At 37.3% G+C, this 25,904-nt stretch overlaps 1 protein-coding gene across 19 annotated transcripts in view; it reads left to right on the top strand.

Moving 5' to 3' along the window:
* Positions 1-25,904, top strand: part of KTN1 (kinectin 1) — a 144,251-nt gene that overhangs the window by 27,169 nt on the left and 91,178 nt on the right. For 16 of the 19 annotated variants that reach the window (XM_058293389.2, XM_058293394.1, XM_058293387.1 and 13 more), the window contains exon 2: positions 24,133-24,677. In XM_058293389.2, coding sequence (XP_058149372.1) covers positions 24,155-24,677 — 523 coding nt within the window. In that variant the 5' untranslated portion in view covers positions 24,133-24,154. Of the gene's footprint in view, positions 1-10,603; positions 10,643-24,132; positions 24,678-25,904 lie in introns of those variants that run through there. The other 3 variants (XM_058293396.1, XM_058293388.1, XM_058293386.1) reach the window with 1 other exon arrangement.

Raw genomic sequence — 25,904 nt, 5'->3', positions numbered from 1 at the left:
AGCACCACATATAAGGGAACTTCAATAAGATTAAGTGCTGACCTCTCATCAGAGACCATGGAGGAGAGAAGGAAGTGGTATTATGTATTTACTGCACTGAAAGAGAAAAACTGCCAACGAAGAATTCTGTATCTGGCGAAACTTTCCTTCACAAATGAAGATGAGTTCAGTCTTCATAGATAAACAAAAACTGACAATATGTTACCAAAAGACAAGAATTACAAGAGATACAAATGAAGTGCTGCAACCTGAAAGGAAAAAATAAAAGTGAAAGACTTGGAGAAGAGTGTAGAAATGAAGATTATTAAGAGTAAGTTAAGGGAAACAGATGTGGCTCAACTGAGAGAGCATCCGTCTACCATATGGAGGGTCCAGGGTTCGATCCCCAGGGCATCCTGAGCCGTGTGGAGCTGGCCCACGTGCAGTGCTGACACGCGCAAGGAGTGCCGTGCCACGCAGGGGCGCCCCTGTGTAGAGGTGCCCCACGTGCAACGTTTGCGCCCCCCAAGGAGAGCCACCCCACGTGAAGAAAGCGCAACCCACCCAGGAGTGGCGCCGCACGCATGGAGAGCTAACATAGCAAGATGACGCAACAAAAAAAGAGATGCAGTTTCCCAATGCTGCTGGATAATGCAAGCAGACACATAAGAACACACAGCGAATGGCCACAGAGAGCAGACAACGGGGTGGGAGGGGAGGGGAAGGGGAGAGAAATAAATAAAATAAATTAAAAAAAAAAAGAGTAAGTTAAGGGATAAAAAGACAGACAGTAGTAAGATATGACAACAGACAGCCGCAGGCCAAAGTGGATGAAGTAAGTAATGCCTTTAAGGTAATAGCATTTAATGTTAATGGCTTGAACTCCCTTATCGAAATCATAGACTGTTAGAATGGATAAAATAAATGTGAGCCATTAATATGCTGTCTACAAGAGATCACTTCAGATGTAAGGACACAACCAGGTTAAAAGTGAAAGGTTGGAAAAAAAATATTCCATGAAAATAGTAACTAAAAAAGGGGTGGAGTTAGTAAAACAGATAACAGACAAAATAGATTTTAAATACAATACTTTTATAAGGGATGAAGAAGGACATTACATATTAATAGAGGGGACAATTCACTAAGAAAACTATCTATACTAAATGTTTAAGCACCTCACCAAGTACTCCAGGATTCATGAGGCACACACAGGCAAAACTGAAGGGAGAAATAGATGTCTTTATAATATTAGGTGGAGACTTAAGTATTCCACGTTCAGTATTGGATAGACCATCTGGACAGGATAAATAAGCATAGAGCTTGAATAATATGATAAATGAACTAGACCTAACAGACCTAACAGAGCACTGCATCCCAAAACAGCAGGATATACATTGTTTTCAACTGCTCATGGGTCGTTCTCCATGATAGACTGTATTTTGGGTCACAAGACAAGTCTCAACAAATATAAAAAGATTGAAATTATACAAAACACTTCCTCTGATCATAGCAGAATGAAGCTGGAAGTCAGTAATGGACAAAAAAAGGGAAAGAAACTTCATAAATATGTGAAGATTAAACAACACTCAAATAATGAGTGGGTTAAGAGACTGCAAGAGAATTCAGCAACTATCTTGACATGAGTGAAAATGAGAACACACATATTAAAACCTATTGGACACTGCCAAGGCAGTGCTGAGAGGGAAATCTATAGCCCTCAATGCCTATATTAAAAAAGAAGAAAGAGCTAAAATTGAAGATCTAACTCCACACTTGGAGGAACTAGAAAAAGAACAGCAAATTAATTCCAAACCAAGCCGAAAGAAATAGTAACGGTCACAGTAGAAATAAATGAAATCAAGAACAACAACAAAAAAGAATAAAAAACAAAAGATGGTTCTTTGAGAAGCTCAACAAAATTGACAAACTCTTAGCTAGACTGACAAAAAAAAGAAGATACAAATAAAATCAGTAATCAGAGGGGGGGACATTACCACTGACCCCACAGATATTTCTGAGATCATACGAGGTGACTATTAACAACTATGCCAAAAAGTAGACAGTGTAGACTAAAGTCCTCCTGAAGATGAAAAGCCCTGGACCAGATGGCTTCATAGGTAAATTCTACCAATCATTCAAAGATGATTGAGTACCAATCTTGATCAAAGTCTCCTAAAAAACTGAACAGGAAAGAATGCTACCAAACTCATTCTGTGAAGCCAACATCACCCCAATACCAAAACAAGATAAAAATACCACAAATAAAGAAAATTATAGACCGATATTTCAAATGAATATAGATGCAGAAATCCTCAACAAAATATTTGCAAACCAAATTCAAAAGCACATTAAAAGAATTATATACCATGATTAAGTGGGTTTTATCCCAGGTATGCAAGGGTGGTTCAATGTGAGAAAATCACTTGTGTAATAAACCATATTGATAAATTGAAGAAAAATGACAGGATCCTCTCGATGCAGAAAAGGTATTTGACAAAATACAGCACCTTTTCTTAATGAAAACATTCCAAAAGATAGGACTAGAAGAAAGCTTTCTTTATATGATAAAGTGCATATGTGTAAAACCTACAGCTAGCTTTATATTCAACAGTGAAAGACTGAAAGCTTTCCTACTGAGATCAGGAAAAAACCGGATACCCACTGTCACCACTGTTGTTCAGTGTTCTGCTAGAAGTTCTAGCTAGAGCGATTAGGCTAGATAAAGAAATAAAAGTCACCCATGTAGGAACAAAAGAAGTAAAACTTACACTGTTTGCTGATGACATGATCCTATATCTGGAAAATCCTGAAAAATCCAAAATAAAGCTACTAGAACTAATAGATGAGTTCAGCAAATTGTGGCAGGATATGAGATCAATCCACAAAAATCTTTAGTGTTTCTATATACTACTGATGTGCAATCTGAGGAGGAAATCAGAAGAAAAATTCTACTTACAATAGCAACTAAAACAAATACTTAGGAATAAACCTACCAAGGACTACAAAACATTGCTAAAAGAAACAGAAGACTTAAATAAATGGAAGGACATTTTGTGTTCATGGGTTAGAAGACTAAATATTATGAAGATGTCATTTCTACTCAGTGATTTATAAATTCAACACAATCCCAACAAAAATCCCAACAGCCTTTTTTGTAGAAATTGGAAAGTAAGTTATCAAATTTATTTGGAAGGGTAAGGGGCCCCAAATAGCCAAAAATGTCTTAAATAAGAATAAATAGGAATGAAGTTGGAGGATTCTCACTTCATGACTGTAAGCATATTACTTAGCTACAGTGGTAAAACAACAACAACAACATGGTATTGGCATAAAGACAGACAGATTGACCAGTGGAACCAAATAGAGAACTGAGAAATAGATCCTCACATTTACAGACAAGTGATTTTTTTTTGGGGGAGGGGGGGCAAGGCTGTCAAGTTCACCTACCTGGGCCAGAACAGTCTATTCAACAAATGGTGCTGGGAGAACTGGATAGCCATATACAAAAGAAAGGGGATCCCTATACCACACCTTGTACAAAAATTAACTGAAAATGTATCAAGGACCTAAGTATAAAAACTATCATAAAACTAGAAGAAAATGTAGGAAAACATCTTCAAGATCTTTTTTTAAAAAAAGATTTATTTATTTCTCTCCCCTTCCCCCCCTCACCCCGGTTGTCTGTTCTGTGTCTATTTGCTGCGTGTTCTTCTTTGTCTGCTTCTGTTGTTGTCAGTGGCATGGGAATCTGTGTCTCTTTTTGTTGTGTCATCTTGTTCTGTCAGCTCTCTGTGTGTGCGACACCATTCCTGGGCAGGCTGAACTTTCTTTTGTGCTGGGCGGCTCTCTTTACGAGACACACTCCTTGTGTGTGGGGTTCCCCTATGCGGGGACACCCCTGCATTGCATGGCACTCCTTGCGCGCATCAGCATTGCTCATGGGCCAGCTCCACATGGGTCAAGGAGGCCCGGGGTTTGAACCATGGACCTCCCGAATGTGGTAGACGGACGCCCTAACCACTGGGCCGAGTCAGCTTCCCTTCAAGATCTTGTGATAGGTGGTAGTTTCTTAAACCTTATGCCCAAAGCACGACCAACAAAAGAAAAAAAGAGAGAAATGGACCTCCTCCAATTAAACACTTTTGCACCTCAAAGGACTGTTAAAAGGGTGAAAAGGCAACCTACTCAATGGGAGAAAATTTTTGGAAATTACGTATCTGATAAAGGTTTAATATCCATGAATGAGAGATCATACGAAACAACAATAAACTATCTAATTAAAAAATGGGCAAAAGAATTGAATGGACAGTTGTCCAAAGAAGAAATACAAATAGTGAAGAAACACATTTAAAAAATGTTCAACGTCACTAGTGATTAGGGAAATGGAAATCAAAACTACAGTGAGATATCATTTCACACCTATTAGACTGGCTGCTATTAAAAAGTCAGAAAACTATATGTTGGAGAGGATGTGGAGAGAGAGGAATGTTTATTCACTGTTGGTGGGACTCTAGAGTGGTATAGGCACTGTGGAGGATTGTTTGGCAGTTCTTAAGGAAGTTGAAATATATGGAGGTGTTAAATGGTAAAAGGAGTATGATGTATGTAACCTACTGTCAAATGTTTGGAAATCAGGTAGAATAATATAACAAATGTGGTAAAGTGTTAAATTTTGGTAAATCTGTGTAGCTGGGTAGGGAATATATTGTAGTTTTCTGTATTTTTGTTTTCTGTTTGGAACTTTCCTGTAATGTTGAAATTACTTAAAAAATATTCAAAAAAAGTAAAAGTGTAGAATCTCTAAAAAATTCACAGATTTTAATTTTTCTGTGTATCTCAAGCATGCTCATGTACTTATGCTCAAGGTAAATAAAATAGTTTGTGATTTTGTTATAACGTATTTTGCACGTTACATTATCTAAATTATTTTGAATGGTTTGATATTTCTTAGCCCACATTTAGGGCATTTTTATGATGTTTTACCATTTTAAACAGTATGGCCTATGTTTATATATACTTTTTCCTTTTTGATTAAACAACTCAGTTGAAATTCTAATAATTGCACCTGAATTTTATTTTTGTATCATTAAAATTTTAGATTTTACATATTTGTTATAGTAATATATACAGACTTCTGTGCCTTCTGGGTTAACAGAATTTAACTCAGTGATGTAGCTCAGCCTTTTGTATGAGCAAATGTAAGTTATATGAACACAAGTTTTATTTTTATATAATTTTCTTGGCGGAGCAACTCAATTTTACTGTGCGTAGACAGATACTGGTAAATAGAATTTAAAATTCTCTTTGACTATCATTTTAAATACATATTCACATGAACTAGAACTCACATATTGTTTCTCCATTCCATTAACCAACACTCCCTTCCCCCTCCCCCATTTTTGGGGTTTCTTTTCTGAAAAGTCATCTCTTATTCTAAATGAGTAGGTTTTAAAAAAATTCTCTTTTTATTTAGGGAAGATGTAGATTTACAGAAAAATTATACATAAAATAGAGTTCCTGTATACCACCTATTATTAACACCTTGTGTTAGTGCAGTGTGTTTGTTACAGTTCATGACAGAACTTTTTTTGTTTTAGTTTTTATGGGAAAATTTCATAACATTTTGATAGTTGTACTGTTAACTATAGTCTGTCGTTTAAAATAGAGTTTACTGTGTTGGACAGTCCTATTCTTTAAAAAAGTTTTTATTTTAGTAACATGTATAACCTAAAATTTTCCCCATTTTAAGCACATTCAAATATATATTTTGGTGCTGTTAATTATGTTCACAATGTTGTGCTACTGTCAACTACTATCCATTACCAAAACTTCACACCCAGCCCAAATAGAACCTCTGTATGTACCGTTTTAAGTGTTAATTCTCCGTTCCCTACCCTCAAACTGGCCCCTGGTAATCTGTATTCTAGTTTCTGACTCTTTGAACTTATTCTAATTTCCTATCAGATTGCATATTAGTGAGTTCAAACAATATCTGTCCTTTCGTCATGTTCTTTCATCAACATGTCTTTAGAGTTCATCCATGTTTTTGCTTGTATCAGAACTTCATTCCTTTTAATGGCTGAATAATATTCCATTGTATGTACATATCACATTTTGTTTATCTATTAATTGGTTGATGGCACTAAGATTGCTTCTGTCTTTTGATAATTGTGACAAATGGTGCTATCAACATCAGTGTGCATGGAGTCCTTGCTTTTAATTCTTTTGAGTATATACCTAATACTAGGATTGCTATGTTATATGGTAATTCTATACTTAACTTTCTGAGGAACTGGTGAACTGTTTTCCACATTGGCTGCATCATTTTATGTTGCCATCAGCAATGAATGAGTATTCCTATTTCTCTGTATCCTTTGCAACATTTGTTATTTTCCATTTTTTTAAATAGTAGTCATATTAGAGGGTATAAAATGGCACATCATTTTGGTTTTGATTTGCATTTCCCTAATAGCTGATGATGTTGAGCATCTTTTCATGTGTTTTTTGGTCGTTTATATATCTTACTTGCAGAAATGTCTATTGACGTCTTTTGCCACCCTTTACCTTTAAATGGGTTATTTGACTTTTTGTTGTTGATTTTTAGCATTTTGTTTTTCTCTTTTCTTTTAAGTTTTTTCTGGGCCTTTTAAAATGTATATAGTTTTTCTTTATTAGAGAAGTTGTGGGTTTACAAAAAATCATGCGTAAGTTACAGGATTCCAATGCATCCCCCACCACCAACACCTTGCAATGGTGTGAAACATTTGTTACAATTCATGGAAGCACATATTTATAATTATTATATTAACTAAAGTCCATGGTTTAATTTAGGGTTCATGGTTTGTATAGTGTGGTTCCATGGATTTTTTTTTTAAGTTATTCTATTTCTATATACAATCTAACATTTCCCTTTATAATCATCTTTAGATATATATTTCAGTGCTAATTGTGTCAGACTGTTGTGCTACTATTACCACCATCCATTACCAGAACATTTCCAGCATTCCAAATAGGAATCCTCTGCATTTTAATTTAAGCCTTAACTTCCCATTCCCTATCCCCACCCTGTACCCTGGTAACCTTTATTCTAGTTCCTGACTGAGTTTATATATTCTGTTTCAAATCACTGAGATCATACATTATTTGCCCTTTTATGTCTGGCTTATTTCAGTCAGCATAATGTCTTCAAGATTTATCCATATTGTCTTATGTATCAGGACTTCATTCCATTCCTTTTTCCTACTGAATACTATCCCATTGTATGTATATACTACATTTTATTTATCCAGTCATCGGTTGATGGATATTTGGTTTGCTTCCATCTTTTGGAATTTGTGAATAATGCTGGTGTGAATATCAGTGTGTAAATCTTCATTCCAATTCCTGCTTTCACTTCTTTTGGGTGTATAACTAGTAGTAAGATTGTGGATTATATGGAAGTTCTATATTAAGTTTTACACAATTTTATTTTAGCCCAAGCAATGAATGAATGTTCCTATTTTTCTGCATCCTCTCCAACACTTATTTTCCTTTTTTTCCCCCTTAATAACAGTCCCAATGGGTGTGAAATGGTATCTCATTGTGGTTTTTGATTTGCATTTCCCTGATGGCTAATGATGTTGATGAAAAGTACATCTTTTCATGTGCTTTCTGGCCATTTGTATATCTTTATAGAGAGATAACAGTTTAAGTCTTCTGCCCTTCTTAAAATTGGATTTATTTGCCTTTTTCTTGTTAAGTTAAAGGATTTCTTTATATATTTTGCATTTTAAACCCTTATAATATATGTGGTTTCCAGATACTTTTTCACATTGTATAGGCTCTCTTTTTACTTTCACAAAAGCTTTTAATTCTGATGGGTCCCGTTTATCTGTTTTTCTTTTTTTCCTTTGTTCTTTGGTTGTAAAATCTAAGAAACCATTGCCTAATATAAGGTCCTGAAGATGGGTCTCTATGTTTTCTTTGAGGAGTTTTATAGTTCTGGTTCTTATATTTAGGACTTTGATCCATTTTGAATTGATTTTTATTTATGGTGTGAAGTATGGGTCCACGTTTATTTTTTGCATAGGGAAATCCAATTTTCCCAGCACCATTTGTTGAAGAGACTGTTCCTTTCCCATGAATGAAAGTTGAGGATTGATTTCTGAAGTCGGATTCCATTGGTTGTTGTCTGTCCTTGAGCTGGTACCATATTGTTTTGATTACTGTGGCTTTGTAATAAGTTTTAAGATTGGAAAGTGTGAGCCCTTCAACTTTGTTGTTGTTCTTCAAGATGGCTTTAGCTATTCAGGGCCCCTTAACCTTCCATGTGTATATGTGTGTGTATAGTTTAATATGAGAAATTTTATTTGGCTTAATTAGGAGCCATTAAACAGAGCTCAGATCACAAGCATATGGATTACATGAAGCATTAAGAGGATTGCAAAGTTATACGCAAATTGAGCACCTTTGAGAGGTCAACAACTACAAGACAGAAAAATGACCTCCTTACTATACAAAAACTACAAGCAACTAAGATTTTGTTAGCATCAGTTGCAAGAAGCACCCCTAGATGCAACCATAATTTTTCTTTTTAAGCCCCTTCGAGTAAACGTAGGGAAGAATGTTTTTTTTTTAAAGATTCATTTATTTATTTCTCTCCCCTCCCCCCCCCACCCCGCTGTTGTCTGTTCTCTGTCTATTTGCTGCGTCGTCGTCTTTGTCCGCTTCTGTTGTCAGCGGCACGGGAATCTGTGCTTCTTTCTGTTGTGTCATCTCATTGTGTCAGCTCTCCGTGTGGGCAGCGCCATTCTTAGGCAGGCTGCACTTTCTTTTGCGCTGGGTGGCTCTCCTTACGGTGCACTCCTTGCGCGTGGGGCTCCCCTACGCGGGGGACACCCCTGGGTGGCACGGCACTCCTTGTGCGCATCAGCACTGCGCATGGGCCAGCTCCACACGGGTCAAGGAGGCCCAGGGTTTGAACTGTGGACTTCCCATGTGGTAGGCGGACGCCCTATCCATTGGGCCAAGTTGGCTTCCCAGAAGAATGTTTTAGTAGCTGAAATCTCATGTGTTGTATACATGTTTCTAGTAACTCCATAGACGGGACCTGCTATAAATTGCAATCCCAGAACTCAGTACTCATCCCAGCAATACCTGAAGGTTTGAGCCCAAAAGTAACCTTTTATGAATTTGATGACTGACTTTTCCATTTCTGCAAAGGAAACTGTTGAATGGGATTGCCTTCAATATGTAAATTGCTTTGGGTAATTGACATCTTGACAGTATTTAATCTTCCACTCCATGAGTACAGAATCCTTCTAATTATTTAGGACTTTGATTTCTTTTATCACTGTCTCGTTGTTTTATGCGTATAAGTCCTTTACAACCTTTGTTAGATTTATTCCTAGGAATTTGATTCTTCAGTCACCATTGCATATGGAATTTTTTTTTCTTGAATTCTTTTTGATTGTCCATTACTAGTGTATAGAAACACTGATTTTTCCACACTGATCTTGTATCCTGTCAAATTTGTGAATTTGTTTATTAGCTCTAGGAGCTTTGTTGTAGATTTTTAAGGATTTTCTGTATGTAGGATCATGTCACCTGCAAATGGGGAAAGTTTTACATTTCCTTCCCAATTTGGATGCGTTTTATTTCTTTGATTGCTCTGGCTGGAACTTCAATTACGATGTTGAATAGCAATGGTGACAATGGGCATCTTTTTCTTGTTCCTGCTCTTACAGGGAAAGCTTTGTCTTTCACCTTTTAGTATGATGTTTTCTGTGGGTTTTTCATATATGCTCTTTATCATGTTGAGGAAGTTTCCTTCTATTCTTAGTATTCTAAGTGTTTTTATCAAAAAGTTTGCTGAATTTTGTCAAATGCCTTTTCTGGGTCAATTGAAAAGACTCCCTCCCCCCCCCCCCCCCACACACCTTTGTTAATGTATTACATTTATTGGTCTTCTAAGTTGAACCACCTTTGTATACCTGGGGTAAATTCCACTTGATCATGGTATATAATTCTTTTGATGTTTGGTTGGATTCAGGTTACTAGAATTTTAAAGAATTTTTTGCATCTCTACTCATAAGGGATATTGGTCTGCAGTTTTCTTGTATCTTTATCTGGCTTTGGTATAATGGTGATGTTGGCTCATATATTGAGTAGTGAGTGTTCCCTCTTCAGTATTTTTGAAGACTTTGAGCACAGTTTGTGTTAATTCTTAGAATATTTGGTAAAGTTTTCCTGTGAAGCCATTTGGCCCTGGGCTTTTCTTTGGGAGGTCTTTGATTACTGATTCAATCTCTTTACTGCTTATTGGTTTGTTGAGATCTTTTATTTCTTCTTGAGTCAGTGTAGGTCATGTGTTTCTAGGAATTTGTACATTTCTTCTAATCCAATTTATTGTATCGTTCTTAGTGTTCTTACATTCTTTATTTTTCTGGGATTGGAAGTCATGCCCCTTTTTCATTTCTGATTTGATGTTTATCTCCCCCCCCCCCCTCAGTTTAGCTCAAGGTTTGTTGATTTTATTTATATTTTCATATAATCAACTTTTGATCTTGCTTATTCTCTCTATTGTTTTTTTTTCTTCTATTTTATTTCTGCTGTAATCTTTAGTTCTTTCTTTGTGTTTCTTTTAGGTTTGATTTGTTCTTTTTCCAGATTCTCTACTTTTGAGGTAAGGACTTGCTTTTGAGATTTTTCTTTTTTAATGTTGGCATTTAAAACTGCATATTTCCATCTTAGTACTGCCTTTGCTGTGTATCCCATAAGTTTTGGTATGTTGGGTTTTCATTTTCATTTGTCCCAAGACATTTCCCAATTATCCTTGTGATTTCTTTTTTTAATTTTTATTGAAGTATATCATTCACACATGAACACACATAAACAGTAAGTGTATGGTAAAGATTGTGAACTTACAAAATAAACAGATATAACATCACACAGTGGTCTCATACATCACCCCTCCACCAACTTTTTGCATTGGTGTGAAACATTTGTTACAAACTATGCAAGAGCATCATCAAAATATTTCTACCAACTATATTCCTTATCTTACATTTGGTGTATTCCCCCCCAACCCATACTATTTTTGTAAAAAATAAATTTTTGTAACAGATATTGTGAACTTGCAAAACAATCTACAAGTATGTAGATTTCCCATAAAACTCCACAACCTGGTGGAACATTTGTTACAGATTATCAGATAATATCATTAGACTGTTACTGCCAATCATGGTCCATAGCATACATTTGGCACACTCTTTCCATACACCTCCATTATCAACACAGTATAGCTCAGCATTAATGCAAGAATATTGTAGTATTGCTGTTAACCACAGTCTATAGGTCTCACCAGTTATAATTTTCCCATGCTTCTCCATATTCCCATCATCGTGCAATAGTGATATACATCTGCTCTAGCTAACAAAAGGACTCTCTTGCATTTGTACCCTTAACCACAATTCTCAACTGCCTTGGGTTCACCGTGTTATTCAGTCCCTAGATTATTCTTTAGCTTGCTTTCTATTGACATTTACTTCCCCAGACTACCTTTTTCAGTCACAATCCCATTTATAAACCAGTTGTTACTCACTATAATGTGTTACTATCAATTCTATCCATCTCCACACTTTTACAGTCCAGTTAATTAAAACTTGTATATACATTAAGCATCCATAGTTCTTCTCAACCCTCCTCTTACTTCATTATAACCTATACTCTAGGTTTTAATTCCATGTGTTTATTATTTGTATTTAGTTCATTCTAATGAGACCATGCATTATTTATCCTTTTGTGTCTGGCTTATTTCGCTTAGTATAATATCTTCAAGACGAATCCATGTTATCACATGTGTCCCAATTTCATTTCTTCTTATTGCAGCATAGTATTCCATTGCATGTATATTCCACATTTTGTTTATCCATTCATTTGTGGGTGGACACTTGGGTTGTTTCCATCATTTGGCAATTTTGAACATGCTGCTATGAACATTGGTGTGCAGATGTCTGTTCATGTCATAGTTTTTAGTTCTTCTGGATATATTCATAGTAGAGGAATTGCTGGATCATATGGCAGTTCTGTATTTAGCTTCCTGAGGAACTGCCAAACTGTCTTCCACAGAGGCTGTACCATTTTACACTCCCACCAACAGTGAAGGAGTGTTCCTATTTCTCCACATCTTCTCCAACACTTATTGTTGTCTATTTTTTAAATAATGGCCATTCTTTGTGGTGTTAGATGCTATCTCATTGTTTTAATTATTTCCCTAATAGCTAGTGATATGGAACATTTTTTCATGTGCTTTTTGGCCAATTGTATTTCTTGTTTGGAGAAATGTCTATAAAACCCACTTGATCATGATGGATAATTCTTTTAATGTATTGTTGGATTTGATTAGCAAGTATTTTATTGAGGACTTTTGCATCTGTATTCATTAGAGAAATGGGTCTGTAATTTTCTTTTTTTGTAATATCTTTATCTGGCTTTGATTTTAGGGTGATACTGGCTTCACAGAATATGTTTGGTAGCATTCCTTGTTGAATTTTTTGGAAAAACTTGAGTAAGAGTGGTATAAATATTCTTTGAATGCTTGGTAGAACTCAAGTGTAACACCGTCTGGTCCTGGGCTTTTCATTTTGGGAAGCTCTTTGATGACTGTTTCAGTCGCTTTACTTGTGACTGGTTTGTTGAGGTATTTCTATTTCTTCTAGTGTCAGTGTAGGTTGTTTGTACATTCCTATGAATTTTTCCATTTCATCTACATTGTCTAGTTTTTTTAGTATAAAGTTGTTCATAGTATCCTCTTATGATCTCCTGTATTTTTGTGGGGTCAGTAGTAAGGTTCCCCTTTTCATTTTTTATTTCATTTATTTGCATCTTCTCTCTTTTTCTTAGTCTAGCTAATGGTTTGTTGATTTTGTTAATCTTCTCAAAGAACCAATTTTTGGTTTTGTTCATTTTCTCTATAGTTTTTTTGTTCTCAATTTCATTTATTTCTGCACTGTTTAGAATTAGCTTGCAGTTCTTTTTCTTATTCCTCCAGCTGTGTAGTTGAGTCATTGATTTTAGCTCTTCTTTTTTAATGTAAGCATCAAGGGCTATAAATTTTCCTCTCAACACTGCCTTCACAACATCCCATAGGTTCTGATATGTTGTATTCTCATTGTCATTTGTCTGGAGATATTTATTGATTTCTCTTGACATGTCTTCTTTGACCCACTGATTATTTAGGAATGTGTTGTTTAATGTCCCTATATTTGTGAATTTCCCCTTTATTTGCCACTTATTGATTTCCAGCTATACTCCATTATGATCAGAGAAAGTGCTTTATACAACTTAAATTTTATTGAATTTATTGAGATCTGCTTTGTGTCCCAACATATGGTCTATCCTGGAGAAAGATCCATGAGCACTTGAAACGAATTTATATCCTGCTGTTTTGGGGTGCAGTGTTCTGTGTTATATCTATTAGGTTTAATCCATTTATCATATTATTCAAGCTTTCTGTTTCTTTTCTTTTTTTTTTAAAGATTTATTTTTATTTATTTCCCCTCCCCCTCGCCCCCGACCCCATCCCAGTTGTCCAGTTGTCTTTTCTCTGTGTCTATTTGCTGCGTGTTCTTTTTGTCCGCCTCTGTTGTTGTCAGTGGCACGGGAATCGGTGTTTCTTTTTGTTGCATCATCTTGTTGTGTCAGCTCTCCATGTGTGCGGTGCCATTCCTGGGCAGGCTGCACTTTCTTTCGCACTGGGCGGCTCTCCTTACGGGGCGCACTCCTTGTGCGTGGGGCTCCCCTCGCACTCCTTGCGCATGGGGCTCCCCTACGCGGGGAACACCCCTGCATGGCAGGGCACTCCTTGCGCGCATCATCACTGCGCATAGGCCAGCTCCACACAGTTCAAGGAGGCCCGAGCTTTGAACCGCGGACCTCCCATGTGGTAGGTGGATGCTCTAACTACTGGGCAAAGTCCGCTTCCCAAGCTTTCTGTTTCTTTATTGATCTTCTGCCAAGATGTTCTATCCAATGCTGAGAGTGGTGTATTGAAGTCTCCAACTATTATTGTAGAGATGTCTATTTGTCCCTTCAGTTTTGCCAGTGTTTGCCTCATGTATCTTGGGGCTTCCTGGTTAGATGCATATATATATATATATATATATATATATATATATATATATATATATATATATATATATATATGATTTTTGTTTCTTCCTGGTGAATCATCCCTTTTATTAACATGTAATGTCTTTCCTTGTCTCTAATAACAGTTTTGCTTTTAAAGTCAGTGTCATCTGATAAAAGTATAGCTACCTCAGCTTTTTTTTTAGTTCTTGCTTACATGGACTATCTTTTTCCAACCTTTCACTGTCAGTTTATCGGTATCCTTGGGTCTAAGGTGAGTCTCTTGCAGATAACTTATAGATGACTTATATTTTCTTATCCATTCTGCCAGTCTGTGTCTTTTGATTGGAGAGTTTAATCCATTAGCATTCAACGTTATTACTATAAAGGCAGTTGTTATTTCATCCATTTTGTTCTTTGTGTTTGTCATTTTATATTTGATACTTTAGTTACTGTTACTGATACAGTTGTCATTTCCAGACTCTCTTTCAGCCCTCTCTTGTCTTTTCTTTTTGGACTGTAACAGTCCCTTTAGTATTTCTTGCAAAGCTGGTCTTTTTGTTATAAACTCTCTCAATTTCTGTTTATCTGTAAATATTCTAATCTTACCCTCATTTTTAAAAGAGAATCTTGCTGGGTATAAAATCCTTGGCTGGCAGTTTTTCTCCTGCAGTATTTTAAATATATCATACCACTGCCTCCTTGCATCTATGTTTTCTGATGAGAAACGGCATTTAATCTTATTGGGTATCCCTTATATGTTATGTATTTCTTTTCTCTGGCTGCTCTCAGAATTCCCTCTTTGTCTCTGGCATTTGACATTCTGATTAGTATGTGTCTTGGAGTTGGTCTATTTGAATTTATTTGGATGGGAGTATATTGTACTTCTTGGACATGGATATCTATGTCCTTCAATAGGGTTGGGAAATTTTCCACCATCATTTCTTCAAGTATTCTTTTTGCTCCTTTTCCCTTCTCTTCACCCATGACACGTATGTTTGCATGTCTCTTGCTGTCATTTAGTTCCCTGAGACCCTGTTCAATTTTTTCCGTTCTTTTCTTCATCTGTTTTTTTGTTTGTTCACTTTTGGTCATGTCTTCGAGCTCACGGATCCTTTCTTCTCCTTCTTCAAATCTGCTGTTATATGCCTCCAGAGTATTTTAAATTTAATTTATTGCACCTTTAATTCCCGTAAGGTCTGCTATTTTTCTATGTATGCTTTCAAACTCTTCGTGCTCATTTAATATCTTCTTAATATCCTTAATCTCTTTAGCCACCTCATTGAATTTATTAAGGAGATTTGTTTGAACATCTAAGATTAGTTGTCTCAGCTCCTTTATGTCATCTGCAGGCTTACCTTGTTCCTTTAATTGCGCCATTTCTTCCTGTTTTTTTGGTATGGATTCTAATTTTTTGTTTGTGTTTCCGCATCTGGCTTGCTAGATGTGTTTATTCTGGGTGCAGTTTCTCCCTTTAGTTTAGGGATTTCTTATCTTTTCTCCTTTGCTGGTCGTGTAGTAGGAGCCAAGGATGTAGTTGGTCCTGTAACTGTGGAGGCTGAAGCTGCCCATGTTGCCCCAGGAAGTGATGAACTTTCTCCTACCTTTCCCCTCTGTCAGGGATAGGGACAGATCTGTAGCTGTGTATAATAATACCAGTTGGGCACAAGACTGTCTGTAGTCACCCGGAGACACTGATGAAGCCTCACACCCCTCCTCCCCTACCTTAGAGAGGGATGGAGCTATAGTTTTGGTTAGCAGTCTATGCTGTGTGGGTCCAAAATCACCACAGTTGCTCAGGTGAAATGATGTATTACCAGACCCTCTCTCTGCTGGAAGTGGGAATGGACCCTCTGGAGTGCCCAACAATCTAATCTCTGTGAGTCAAATATGCCTGAAGTTGCCCTGAGAGGCTTAGGGAGTATTGTCCCTTCTGCCCTTCAGGGGGTGGGAACAGAACCACAAATGCTCAACAGTTCAGTCCTGTAGGCTGAGAATACCCACCATTGCCTGGAGAGGCTGAGGAAGCACCAGCTCCCTCCTGTCCTATTGGGTGGTAGAGGTGATTCTATGGGTGCTAAACAATTCAGTCCCTTTAGGCCAAGAATATCTGCCGTTGCCTGGAGAGGTTGAAGAAACACCAGCCTATTCTATTCTCTTAACGCGTGGGGTTGGATCCATAGGCACCTGACAGTTCAGTCCCTGTTGGCTGTTGGCTGAAGGTACCCACCGTTGTCCAGAGAGACTGTGGAGACACCAAACCCCTCCTAGCCTATTGAGGGTGGAGGTGGATTCATAGGCATCCAATAGTCCAGTCCATGCAGGCTGAAGGTCTGCTATTACCCAAAAAGGCTGTGGAAAGACAGCCTATTGAGGGGTCAGGGTGTGCCCACAACTACCCACCAGACCAGGTTGTGTGGGCCAAAAGCACCTGCAGTTACCCAAAGAGGCTGGGCAAACACCGTCCGTCTCTTGTCCTATTGGGGATGGAGGCTGAGCCAGAGGTGCTCAACAGTCAGACTTTTGTAGCCCCAACTGTTGCCCTGAGAGGTTGCGGCAACACCAGCCCCCTCCTATCCTGTGGGGGAACAAAGGTGGAGATGGGCTCAAAGGGACTCAACAAATCTGTGTGGGCTGAAACTCCTGCCATTGCCCGTAGAGGCTGAGGATACCCAGCCCCTCTTCTGTTCTCTTGGGGTGCCGGGATATAGCCCCAGGTATCCGACTGTTCAGCCTCTGCCAGTGGAGAGCACTTGCAGTTGCCTGGAAAGCCTGGTGCAGGTCCTGTCAGCTACTTCTCTGTTGGAGGTGGGGCTGGAGCCTAGGCTAGGGCTGCAATCCGATCTTGGTGGAAAAAAGCCCATCCCTAACTTCACTGGATTTCAGCCAGCCAGGCTCCCCCTCATGCCGGGGGGTGGGGTGGGGGGGGTGGGGGGGTGGAGTCAAAATGGCGGCTACTGGACTTTCCGCTTGAACAGGCAGTTGTTCCTAGGATTCTACTTCAGCCCACTGAATCCACTATTTAGTACCTGAAGTCGGTGCTACACCATGTTTTCCTCCCGTTTTTATTTGGGGAAATGGAACTTCTAACTCCAACCAGGGAATAGCTCCTGAGGCGGCTTGCACGCCTTGGGCACCAACATCTGTGGCTTGGAGTGCTCTACTCGCGATTCCTCTGTGCAGATGGGTAGTCTCCTTGCATACTCAAAGATGTTGCAGAATACTCCTCTGGTCTCCTGGGTCCTCCAAAAGGTGCTTTAGGTAGCTCTGGGTGACCACTAACTGCTCTGTTTCACGAGCTGACTCCAGGAGTGCCTTACTCTGACACCATCTTGACTCCATTTCCGTGATTTCTATTTGACTCATTACTTAAAGAGTACTTTAATTTGCACATATTTGAAAATTTCCATTTTCCCTCTTATTGATTTCTAGCTTCATTCCTTTTTGGTTGGAGAAGATGTATTGTATTATTTTTGAATTTATTAAGCCTTGTTTTGTGACCTAATGATCCACGTGCCATAGTAAAGAATGTGTATTCTGTTGCTTTTCCATAATGTGTTCTTTTAGGTTTAGCTGGTTTAGTGTTGTTCAAGTCTTCTGTTTCTTAATTGATCATCTGTCTAGATTTTCTATCCATTATTTAAAGTGGTGCATTGAAATAGCCTACTCTTAATGTAAAACTGTCTTCTCAGCATTTGCTTCAGATATTTTGGAGCTGTGCTGTTATGTGCATATATATTTATATTTTTACATCATTTTGTTGAATTGACCTCTTTATCAGTGTATCATGACACTCTTTGTCTCATGTAACAGTTTTTTATTTAAAATCAATTTCATATGATATTAATGTAGCTACTACCCTAGATCTCTCTCCGTTTGTACTTGCACAGTATATTTTTTCACATCATTTCACTTTCAAGTTATTTTTAACTTTGAGTTTAAGTTGAGTCTCTTGTAAATAGCATATAGTTGGGGCATTGTTTTTTTTGTTGTTGTTGTTTGTTTTTAATCCATTCTGCCAACCTCTGCCTTTTGACTGAGGAGTTTAACGCATTTTCATTTAAAGTAATTACTGATAATGCTAATGCAGGCCTTTCTTTTGCCACTTTGCTATTATGTGTTTTTAAGACCCACATACACATACTGTTCCTCTACTCTTTGGTTCCTTCCGTTTTTTTTTTTTTTTTTGTACTTATTACATATTATATGTTTGTACATTGTATGTTCACAACAGTTGGTTTATCATACTTTTTATGCCTTTGCATTTTGGTACTTATAAAAGGTAAGAAATGGATTTATATGCCAAAAATAATGGCATTCATAATTATTCATATGGTTGCCTTTATTGAAGGTCTTTACTTCTCTAAGACACTTTGAAACACTGTCTAGTGTTTTTTCCTTTCAGTCTGAAGAACTCCAGATAGCATTGCTTGTAGGTAGATCTATTTGTAACAAACTACCTTAGCTTTTGTTTATCTAGGAATGTCTTAATCTTTCCATCATTTTTGTAAGAAAGTCTTGCCAGATATAAAATTGTTGATTGGAAATTGTTTTCTTTCAGCACTTCAAGTGCATGTTTCTTGTTCCTTCTTGCTTTCATGGTTTCTGATGAGAAATCAGCACTTAATCTTACTAGGATTCCCTTGTACACAAGTTGTTGCTTTTCTCTTGCAGTTTTCAGTGTTCTCTCCTTATCCTTGCCATTGAGTATTTTGATTACTGTGTGTCTAGGCATGGTTCTTTTTGAGTTTTTCCTATTTTGGGTTCATTGGATTTTTTTCTATGCTTGAAACTGTCTAGGGAATTTTTCATTTCAATTTTTGTGTCTCTTAGCTCCACTGTTTCTCTAGAAGGATTCCCATATTGGTTATTCATTTTCTTTGTATCCTTTTAGTTCACTTTTTGTGTTTTCCTTTATTTCTTTGAGCATATTAAAGATCATTATTTTAAAATCTCTGTCTCTGTAAGTCCAAAGTCTGGTCTTCTTCATTGATGGTTTCTGGATATTTATTTTGTTCCTTTGCATGAGCCATCATTTCCTGTTTCTTGTTTGTCTCATAATCTTTTGTTGTACAATGTGTATTTTAATATTTTAAAGTACTAACTCTGGGATTTAATCCCTGGGCTGTTCCGTTAAGCTTGTACCTGGCTATTGATACAACAGATTTTATTGAATGCCAGGATCATAATCAGTAAACTGAAACTAAAAGCACCTTTCACTGTCTTTTTAAAATTTGGAGCAGGGCTTTTAAGCTTCTCATATATGTATACTTCAGGTCATCAAGAAAATTTTTGAGATTATATGTAAACCATAGAGAGTAGTAGACTTTTTTTGTGTGCATTTTGCTGTGAGAAAGAGTGTCAATATCTTTCATCAATTTCTTGAAGGGATTATGTCCAAGTAAAAGGTAAAAGCCCCGGTATATAGTATGGTCTGAGAATGGTTTGGGCTTGTTGTTTTTTTTTTTATAATTCCGTTGATACCTCACTGTTACTTCATTTGACAGGGATATTTAATATACCACTACTGGTGATTTTTTTAAATTTAAATCTATATCTGTTAAAATGTATGATTAAGCTAAATTGTAATTAGGTTAAGAAAGTAAAATTTTAAAGGGAAGTGACAATAGGGGAGAAACCATTAACACTGGTGATTTTTCCAATCTCTTGTCTGAAAATTTGAGACTCAACATATCTGTTGTGTCAGCTCAAACACTTATTGAATTACAAACTGTCGACTTAAAAATTTTAATGCTCTAGTTTTTTACCTTTAGAGCTAAATTAACATTGTCTCAACCTCTCCTTCCACTTCCTCTTATTTTTCACTTATTTTTTTCTCATCTCTTCCTTTGCTCTCCCTGCTTTTTCCTCAATTTTATTCCAAATTCCCTTTTGTTTCTTCTTTTTACCTCCTCCTATAACTGATACTTCGTGGGTATAATGTAAACTGAGGTATATTAATTTGCATTCTTGTTCTTATTTATTAAGCCCTCACATATTTTGCCAATTTAAAAATGTATGCTAGTAATTGAACATTTTATGAATTTTTCTTGAACTACAAATTTAAAAATAAAATATTAAGGCAAGTGAGACTGACACAACTTTTTAATTTATATATCCACATTTAGTCGTTGACCTTATACATAAAATGTTTTGATCATAGAAATAAAGTTATGAGTTTTTAGCAGCATTTAATTAAATTTAACAAAAAGTCTTAGTGTTTATAGTATTTTTTTTGTTTGTATGTTTTTCTGTTTATAGTTTTAATAGCAGTAGTTTAATTGAGTTGATATTTAATCCATTCTAATGTTGCATTTTTTAGTTCTCTTCCAGTTTTTCATATTATTCGTAATGTTGCTAGGAATTTTTTTTAACTATATGGTTTTTTTCAAAGATTTATTTTTTATTTATTTCTCTCCCTCCCCCCCACCCCCCCCAGTTGTCCGCTCTCTGTGCCCATTCGCTGTGTGTTCTTCTGTGACCGCTTCTATCCTTATCAGCGGCACTGGGAATCTGTTTCTTTTTTTAGATTTATTTATTTCTCTCCCCTTCCCCCCCCACCCTGGTTGTCTGTTCGCTGTGTCTATTTGCTGCGTCTTCTTTGTCCGCTTCTGTTGTTGTCAGTGGCACGGGAATCTGTGTTTCTTTTTCTGTGTCATCTTGTGTCAGCCCTCCGTGTGTGCGGTGCCATTCCTGGGCAGGCTGCACTTTCTTTCACACTGGGCGGTTCTCCTTACGGGGTGCACTCCTTGCGTGTGGGGTTCCTCTACGCGGGGAACACCCCTGCGTGGCATAGCACTCCTTGCGCGCACCAGCACTGCGCATGGCCCAGCTGCACACGGGTCAAGGAGGCCCGGCGTTTGAACCGTGGACCTCCCATGTGGCAGACAGATGCCCTAACCACTGGGCTAAGTCTGCCGCCTGTGTTTCTTTTTGTTGTGTCATCTTGTGTCAGCTCTCTGTGTGTGCGGTGCCATCCTTGGGCAGGCTGCGTTTTCTTTTGCGCTGGGCGCCTCTCCGTACGGGGTGCACACCTTGCGCATGGTGCTCCCCTATGCAGGGGACACTCCTGCTTGGCACGGCACTCCTTGCCTGCATCAGCACTGCACACGGGCCAGCTCCACATGGGTAAAGGAGGCCCGGGGTTTGAACTGTGCCTCTTATGTGGTAGGTGGACACCCTATCCATTGGGCCAAGTCCACTTCCCTATATAGTTTTTCTTTCAATAAATTTCTCGGCATGAAGAATCAGGATTATTGGGTTAAAGGAATGGGAACATTTTCTTGATTCTTAATATGTTTTGCTATTATGGTTAAGCTCCTTTGGATGCAAAGAGGGAGAGAGGGAGATGCGCTCACTAAGGTGAGCTTTACTAAAGGGGAATAGAGTGTATAAAGGAAATCTCATGCAAATCTAAGGAAGGATGCCTAATTTCCCCAGACCTCTGTGTGACCTGGAAAAGAGAAGTAGAAAAATCATCAGATTTTCGGAGTAATTTTGTTTCAGAGTCCTTGGGTTCTCAGGGCCTTTCTTCAACACTTTCTGCTTTTCCTTTCTGTATAAGCACGCTTGCTCTTTTTAATCATAGATTCTTTTTTTCTAAGACCTAGACTTGCACATGGCTGCAGTTTGTTGTTCATTAAGGCTTTTCTGGCGTTGACTTGACCTCGTTTTCTAGCTTCTTTGACCGCTGCTAAGTGGCTTAGTCTCTCTTCTTCCCTTAAGGAAAACCCCAAAAGTTTTAACTTATTGTGTCCTTTTTCTCTACCAACTCCTCAGCCAAGTTGAGCAGGTTGCTTATGGATGCTATGCTTGTGGTGTCTGCCTTTTCTGGTTGACCAGTAACTCTTAGGCATGGTAAAAATATGTCTAATCTATTTAAAACTTGGATAGACCATGTTAACATGAATTGTCAGCAAAAAACAGTTCTGCTTTGTTTCTTTTAATATTTTGCTGGCGAATGATGCATTTCCCCCTACAGTCTGTTAAACCTTCTCTTAGAAAGGCCAGGGTTGTGTTAATGCCATTTAAAATTTTTCTTATGGAGGGATGAAATCTTAACAAATGCTATTTCAATCACAAGGTTAATTATGTACCTGATGAACATACACATTCATTCTCACATTCCATATCTGGCTGTTTTCAGACTTGGTTCATTGTTGGTATAACTTGAATCAGCTGTGCTCTTCATTTTAAAATGGGCTATAGATTGAAAGGCAAAGTTGAATTTAATAAGCTCAAGTTTATCATGTTATCAATAAAAGTCATAGGTCTGCCTTGGCAATTAACACATAAATCTGAATAGCTTTATTTTATCCTGTGGTAGACTTTGTAGGTCCTAAAAAATGGTTCTGGTAAAGACATAATAAACTCAGATTGAGCCAGTTTCAAAGTAGGTATTTCCTAAGATTTAAAATCTTGGAGTAATTGATTCCTCTGTTTATGTGGAATTTGTTTCTTTATCTATTCATTGCTATTAATTTAAAAACTTAAATTCTCAGAATTATTTGGAAATCAAAGGTACAAAAGCTGACTTAACTTCATTTGCTTTATTCTAAGCACGTTCTGGATTTCAATTACATCTGCATTACATACCTTGCTTTTTTCTACAGCAGATTTGAGATGGCATGTAAGAATACATGCTCCTTTTTTGTGCCTGTTACATTTTATGGGAATATTAATATCTAGAATCTAAACACCAGAATTATTTTTACTTTTTGGTTTAATTTTAGCTGAAACTAACCTTCAAATGAGGAATATACTGCCTATTTTCAAGGCAGGTCTGGGTAGTTAGAGCACAGCTTTGTTTCAGACACTAGCTATTGGGTTACTCTAAAAGAAGGACTGATATTCTGATTAGGCAAGAAGCCTTTTTTAGCATTTGAGAAGGATGGTGATGGTCAGCTTTGCTTTTATAACTTGTTTCATGTAGTAAATGATGCCTTGGAAGAAATTGAGTAAAGCATTTAATTTAAAATTTTAATACCAAATGGCACATCCTAGCATTTTGATTTTGGCTTTATCCATATCCATGTGCTTGATGTTTCCTATCACATCATGAAGCTATCAGATACTGGAATATAGATCCTCATGTTTTGTGAATGGGCCTTAAATCTCTAAATGATGAAAAGAACCAGTTACCTCTTTTTTTTTCCTCTTTTCTTCTCTTTTCTCTTTTTTTCCCCCATTAAGAGATCCACTCTTAATGACTATCCAGTATGTTGGTAATAGTTTTTATACTTCTCTGTTTCCAGAGAGTATTTGAACAATGTCTATTTTCAGAAAAATTAATGATGTGTCTCCATGGTTTATGAGTGGCATTTATTGTAGGTGTGGCAAAAATTAGTAATGCATGGATTTACAGATTGGAAGGCAAATTGAAATTCAGGTTATTGAAAAATTGCAGCCCTCAAAAACAAATGTTCTTGACTTACTGTAATATGTTGATGTATGTAGCGGAATCAAAATTTCTATGTACAGGGGAGTGGAAGTGGCTCAAGCGGTTGAGTGCCTACTTCCCACATGGAAGGTCCAGGTTTCGGTTGCTGGTGCCTCCTTAAAACAAAAACAAACTACCATCAGACAAATGAAAAAACCAACTCAGGGGAGCCGATGTGACTTAGTGGTTGAGGGTGGGCTTCCCACATATGAAATTTGGGTTCAGTCCTTAGTCCTGGTACCTCAAAAAGAAATTACTCATATGGTGGCATTCTTCAACATTGTACAAGAAGAGGAATAAAGCTAAATACTAATAAAGTATCAAAAGTGGATATTTGGGAGAAATAGTAGACATCTGTCCCCCCCCATTAGAATCTTTTCACATAATTAAAAAATAAAAGGATGTCCTTTAATCACTTTCTGATTATCACACATTTTTCTTTTATAGTATATTTGAAATATAGTTGGCAAGGTAATAAAGATGTGATTTAAGCTATTAAGCTGTTTATATTTGTACTTTATGTTGGATCTGAAATGCCAATTGAAGAGCAGGAGTTTTTAATTTTTAGAAGACTGACTGAATTTTTTTTTTTTTTTTCCATTTAGGATCACATTAAGAAAAAGCACCATGGAGTTTTATGAGTCAACATATTTTATTGTCCTTATTCCTTCAGTAGTTATTACAGTAATTTTCCTCTTCTTCTGGCTTTTCATGAAAGAAACATTATACGATGAAGTTCTTGCAAAACAGAAAAGAGAACAAAAGCTTATTCCTACAAAAACAGATAAAAAGAAGGCAGAAAAGAAAAAGAACAAAAAGAAAGAAATCCAGAATGGGACCCTCCATGAATCTGATTCTGAGAGTGTACCCCGGGACTTTAAATTATCTGATGCCTTGGTTGTAGAAGATGAGCAAGTTGTACCTGTTCCATTAAATGTGGTTGAAGCTTCAAGTAATGTCAGGGAAAGAAAGAAGAAGGAAAAGAAACACAAACCTGTACTTGAAGAGCAGGTCACCAGAGAAAGTGATGTATCTAAGCTTCCTGGCAAAAAAGTAGAACCTGTCCCAGTTACTAAACAGCCCACCCCCCCCTCTGAAGCAGCAGCATCAAAGAAGAAACCAGGGCAGAAGAAGACTAAAAATGGAAGCGGTATAGTAATCTTTTAAACTTCATTGAGATGATGTATTTGTTTTAGTAACTTTGTTAGGTGTGCATGCAAAATGTTAAATACCAAGTCTGAAATAAGAATATTTTCTGTATTTGCTTTTTTTTTTCCCTAAAGATTTATTTATTTTTTTATATAATCCGCCCCCCCCCCCCCGCCCCGCCCCCGGTTGTCTGTTCTCTGTGTCTATTTGCTGCGTCTTATTTCTTTGTCGTCAGCGGCTTGGGAAGGCTCGGGAAGTGTGGGTGGCACCATTCCTGGGCAGACTGCACTTTCTTTTGCGCTGGGCGGCTCTCCTTACGGGCGCACTCCTTACGCGTGGGGCTCCGCTACATGGGGGACACCCGTGCGTGGCACGGCACTCCTTGCGTGCATCAGCACTGCGTCCAGCTGCACACGGGTCAAGGAGGCCCGGGGTTTGAACCACGGACCTCCCATGTGGTAGACGGACGCTCTAACCACTGGGCCAAGTCCGTTTCCCTGTATTTGCTTTTATTAGCATTAGTTGCAAATAGAAATAATTCATATTGATCATAAAACAGCATTTAAAACTAAACTTCGTATTATAAAAATGGGGAAAACTTTTAGTGGAAATATATAAAATCTAACTTTGGGCTGGTTTGTTTTAAAACTTCTAAGAATCTGTAAACATCAGCAGTTTGGAACTTTTATATATAACCAATAGTTTATAATCAATATGATAGATATTAAAGATGAAAAGATGAATCAGATATTGTTTTGCTTGATTGATTGATTTTGTAAACAGTACCAGGGCTATGGAGATTAAAAAATACACTTTCAAGGTAGTCATATGTTAGCTGTAGACACAAACATTAAATAGATCATTGTAATATAATGATCTAACTATGTTTATTCCATTATAGGAGTTGTAAGATAGGCTACTTGTGTGTTTAATGCCTGAAATTAAATTTAAGGTTGAGTAACTGATAGTGTTTCTTGGTGGGTGGGAGGGTTGAGGTAAGGCATTCAAGCCAGAGGAGTTAAAAGTTCAATGGAAAGGACATGACAGTTGGTATGGTGATAGATAGAACTGCAGTTTGCTGTGTATGAAAGGACTTGTGTATACCATTATGTTGTTTGTGTGTCTTGGTTTTGGATTTTAAATATTTGCTAGCCAGCTGTGATCAAGGGAAACATTTTAATGGGGGAGAAGAACATGCAAGTCACTAAAATAAAATGTGATTTATGTA

Source organism: Dasypus novemcinctus, chromosome 3, assembly GCF_030445035.2.
Source record: "Dasypus novemcinctus isolate mDasNov1 chromosome 3, mDasNov1.1.hap2, whole genome shotgun sequence".
NCBI classification, from domain to species: domain Eukaryota; kingdom Metazoa; phylum Chordata; class Mammalia; order Cingulata; family Dasypodidae; genus Dasypus; species Dasypus novemcinctus.
This window is presented reverse-complemented; position numbering and strand designations above follow the sequence as displayed.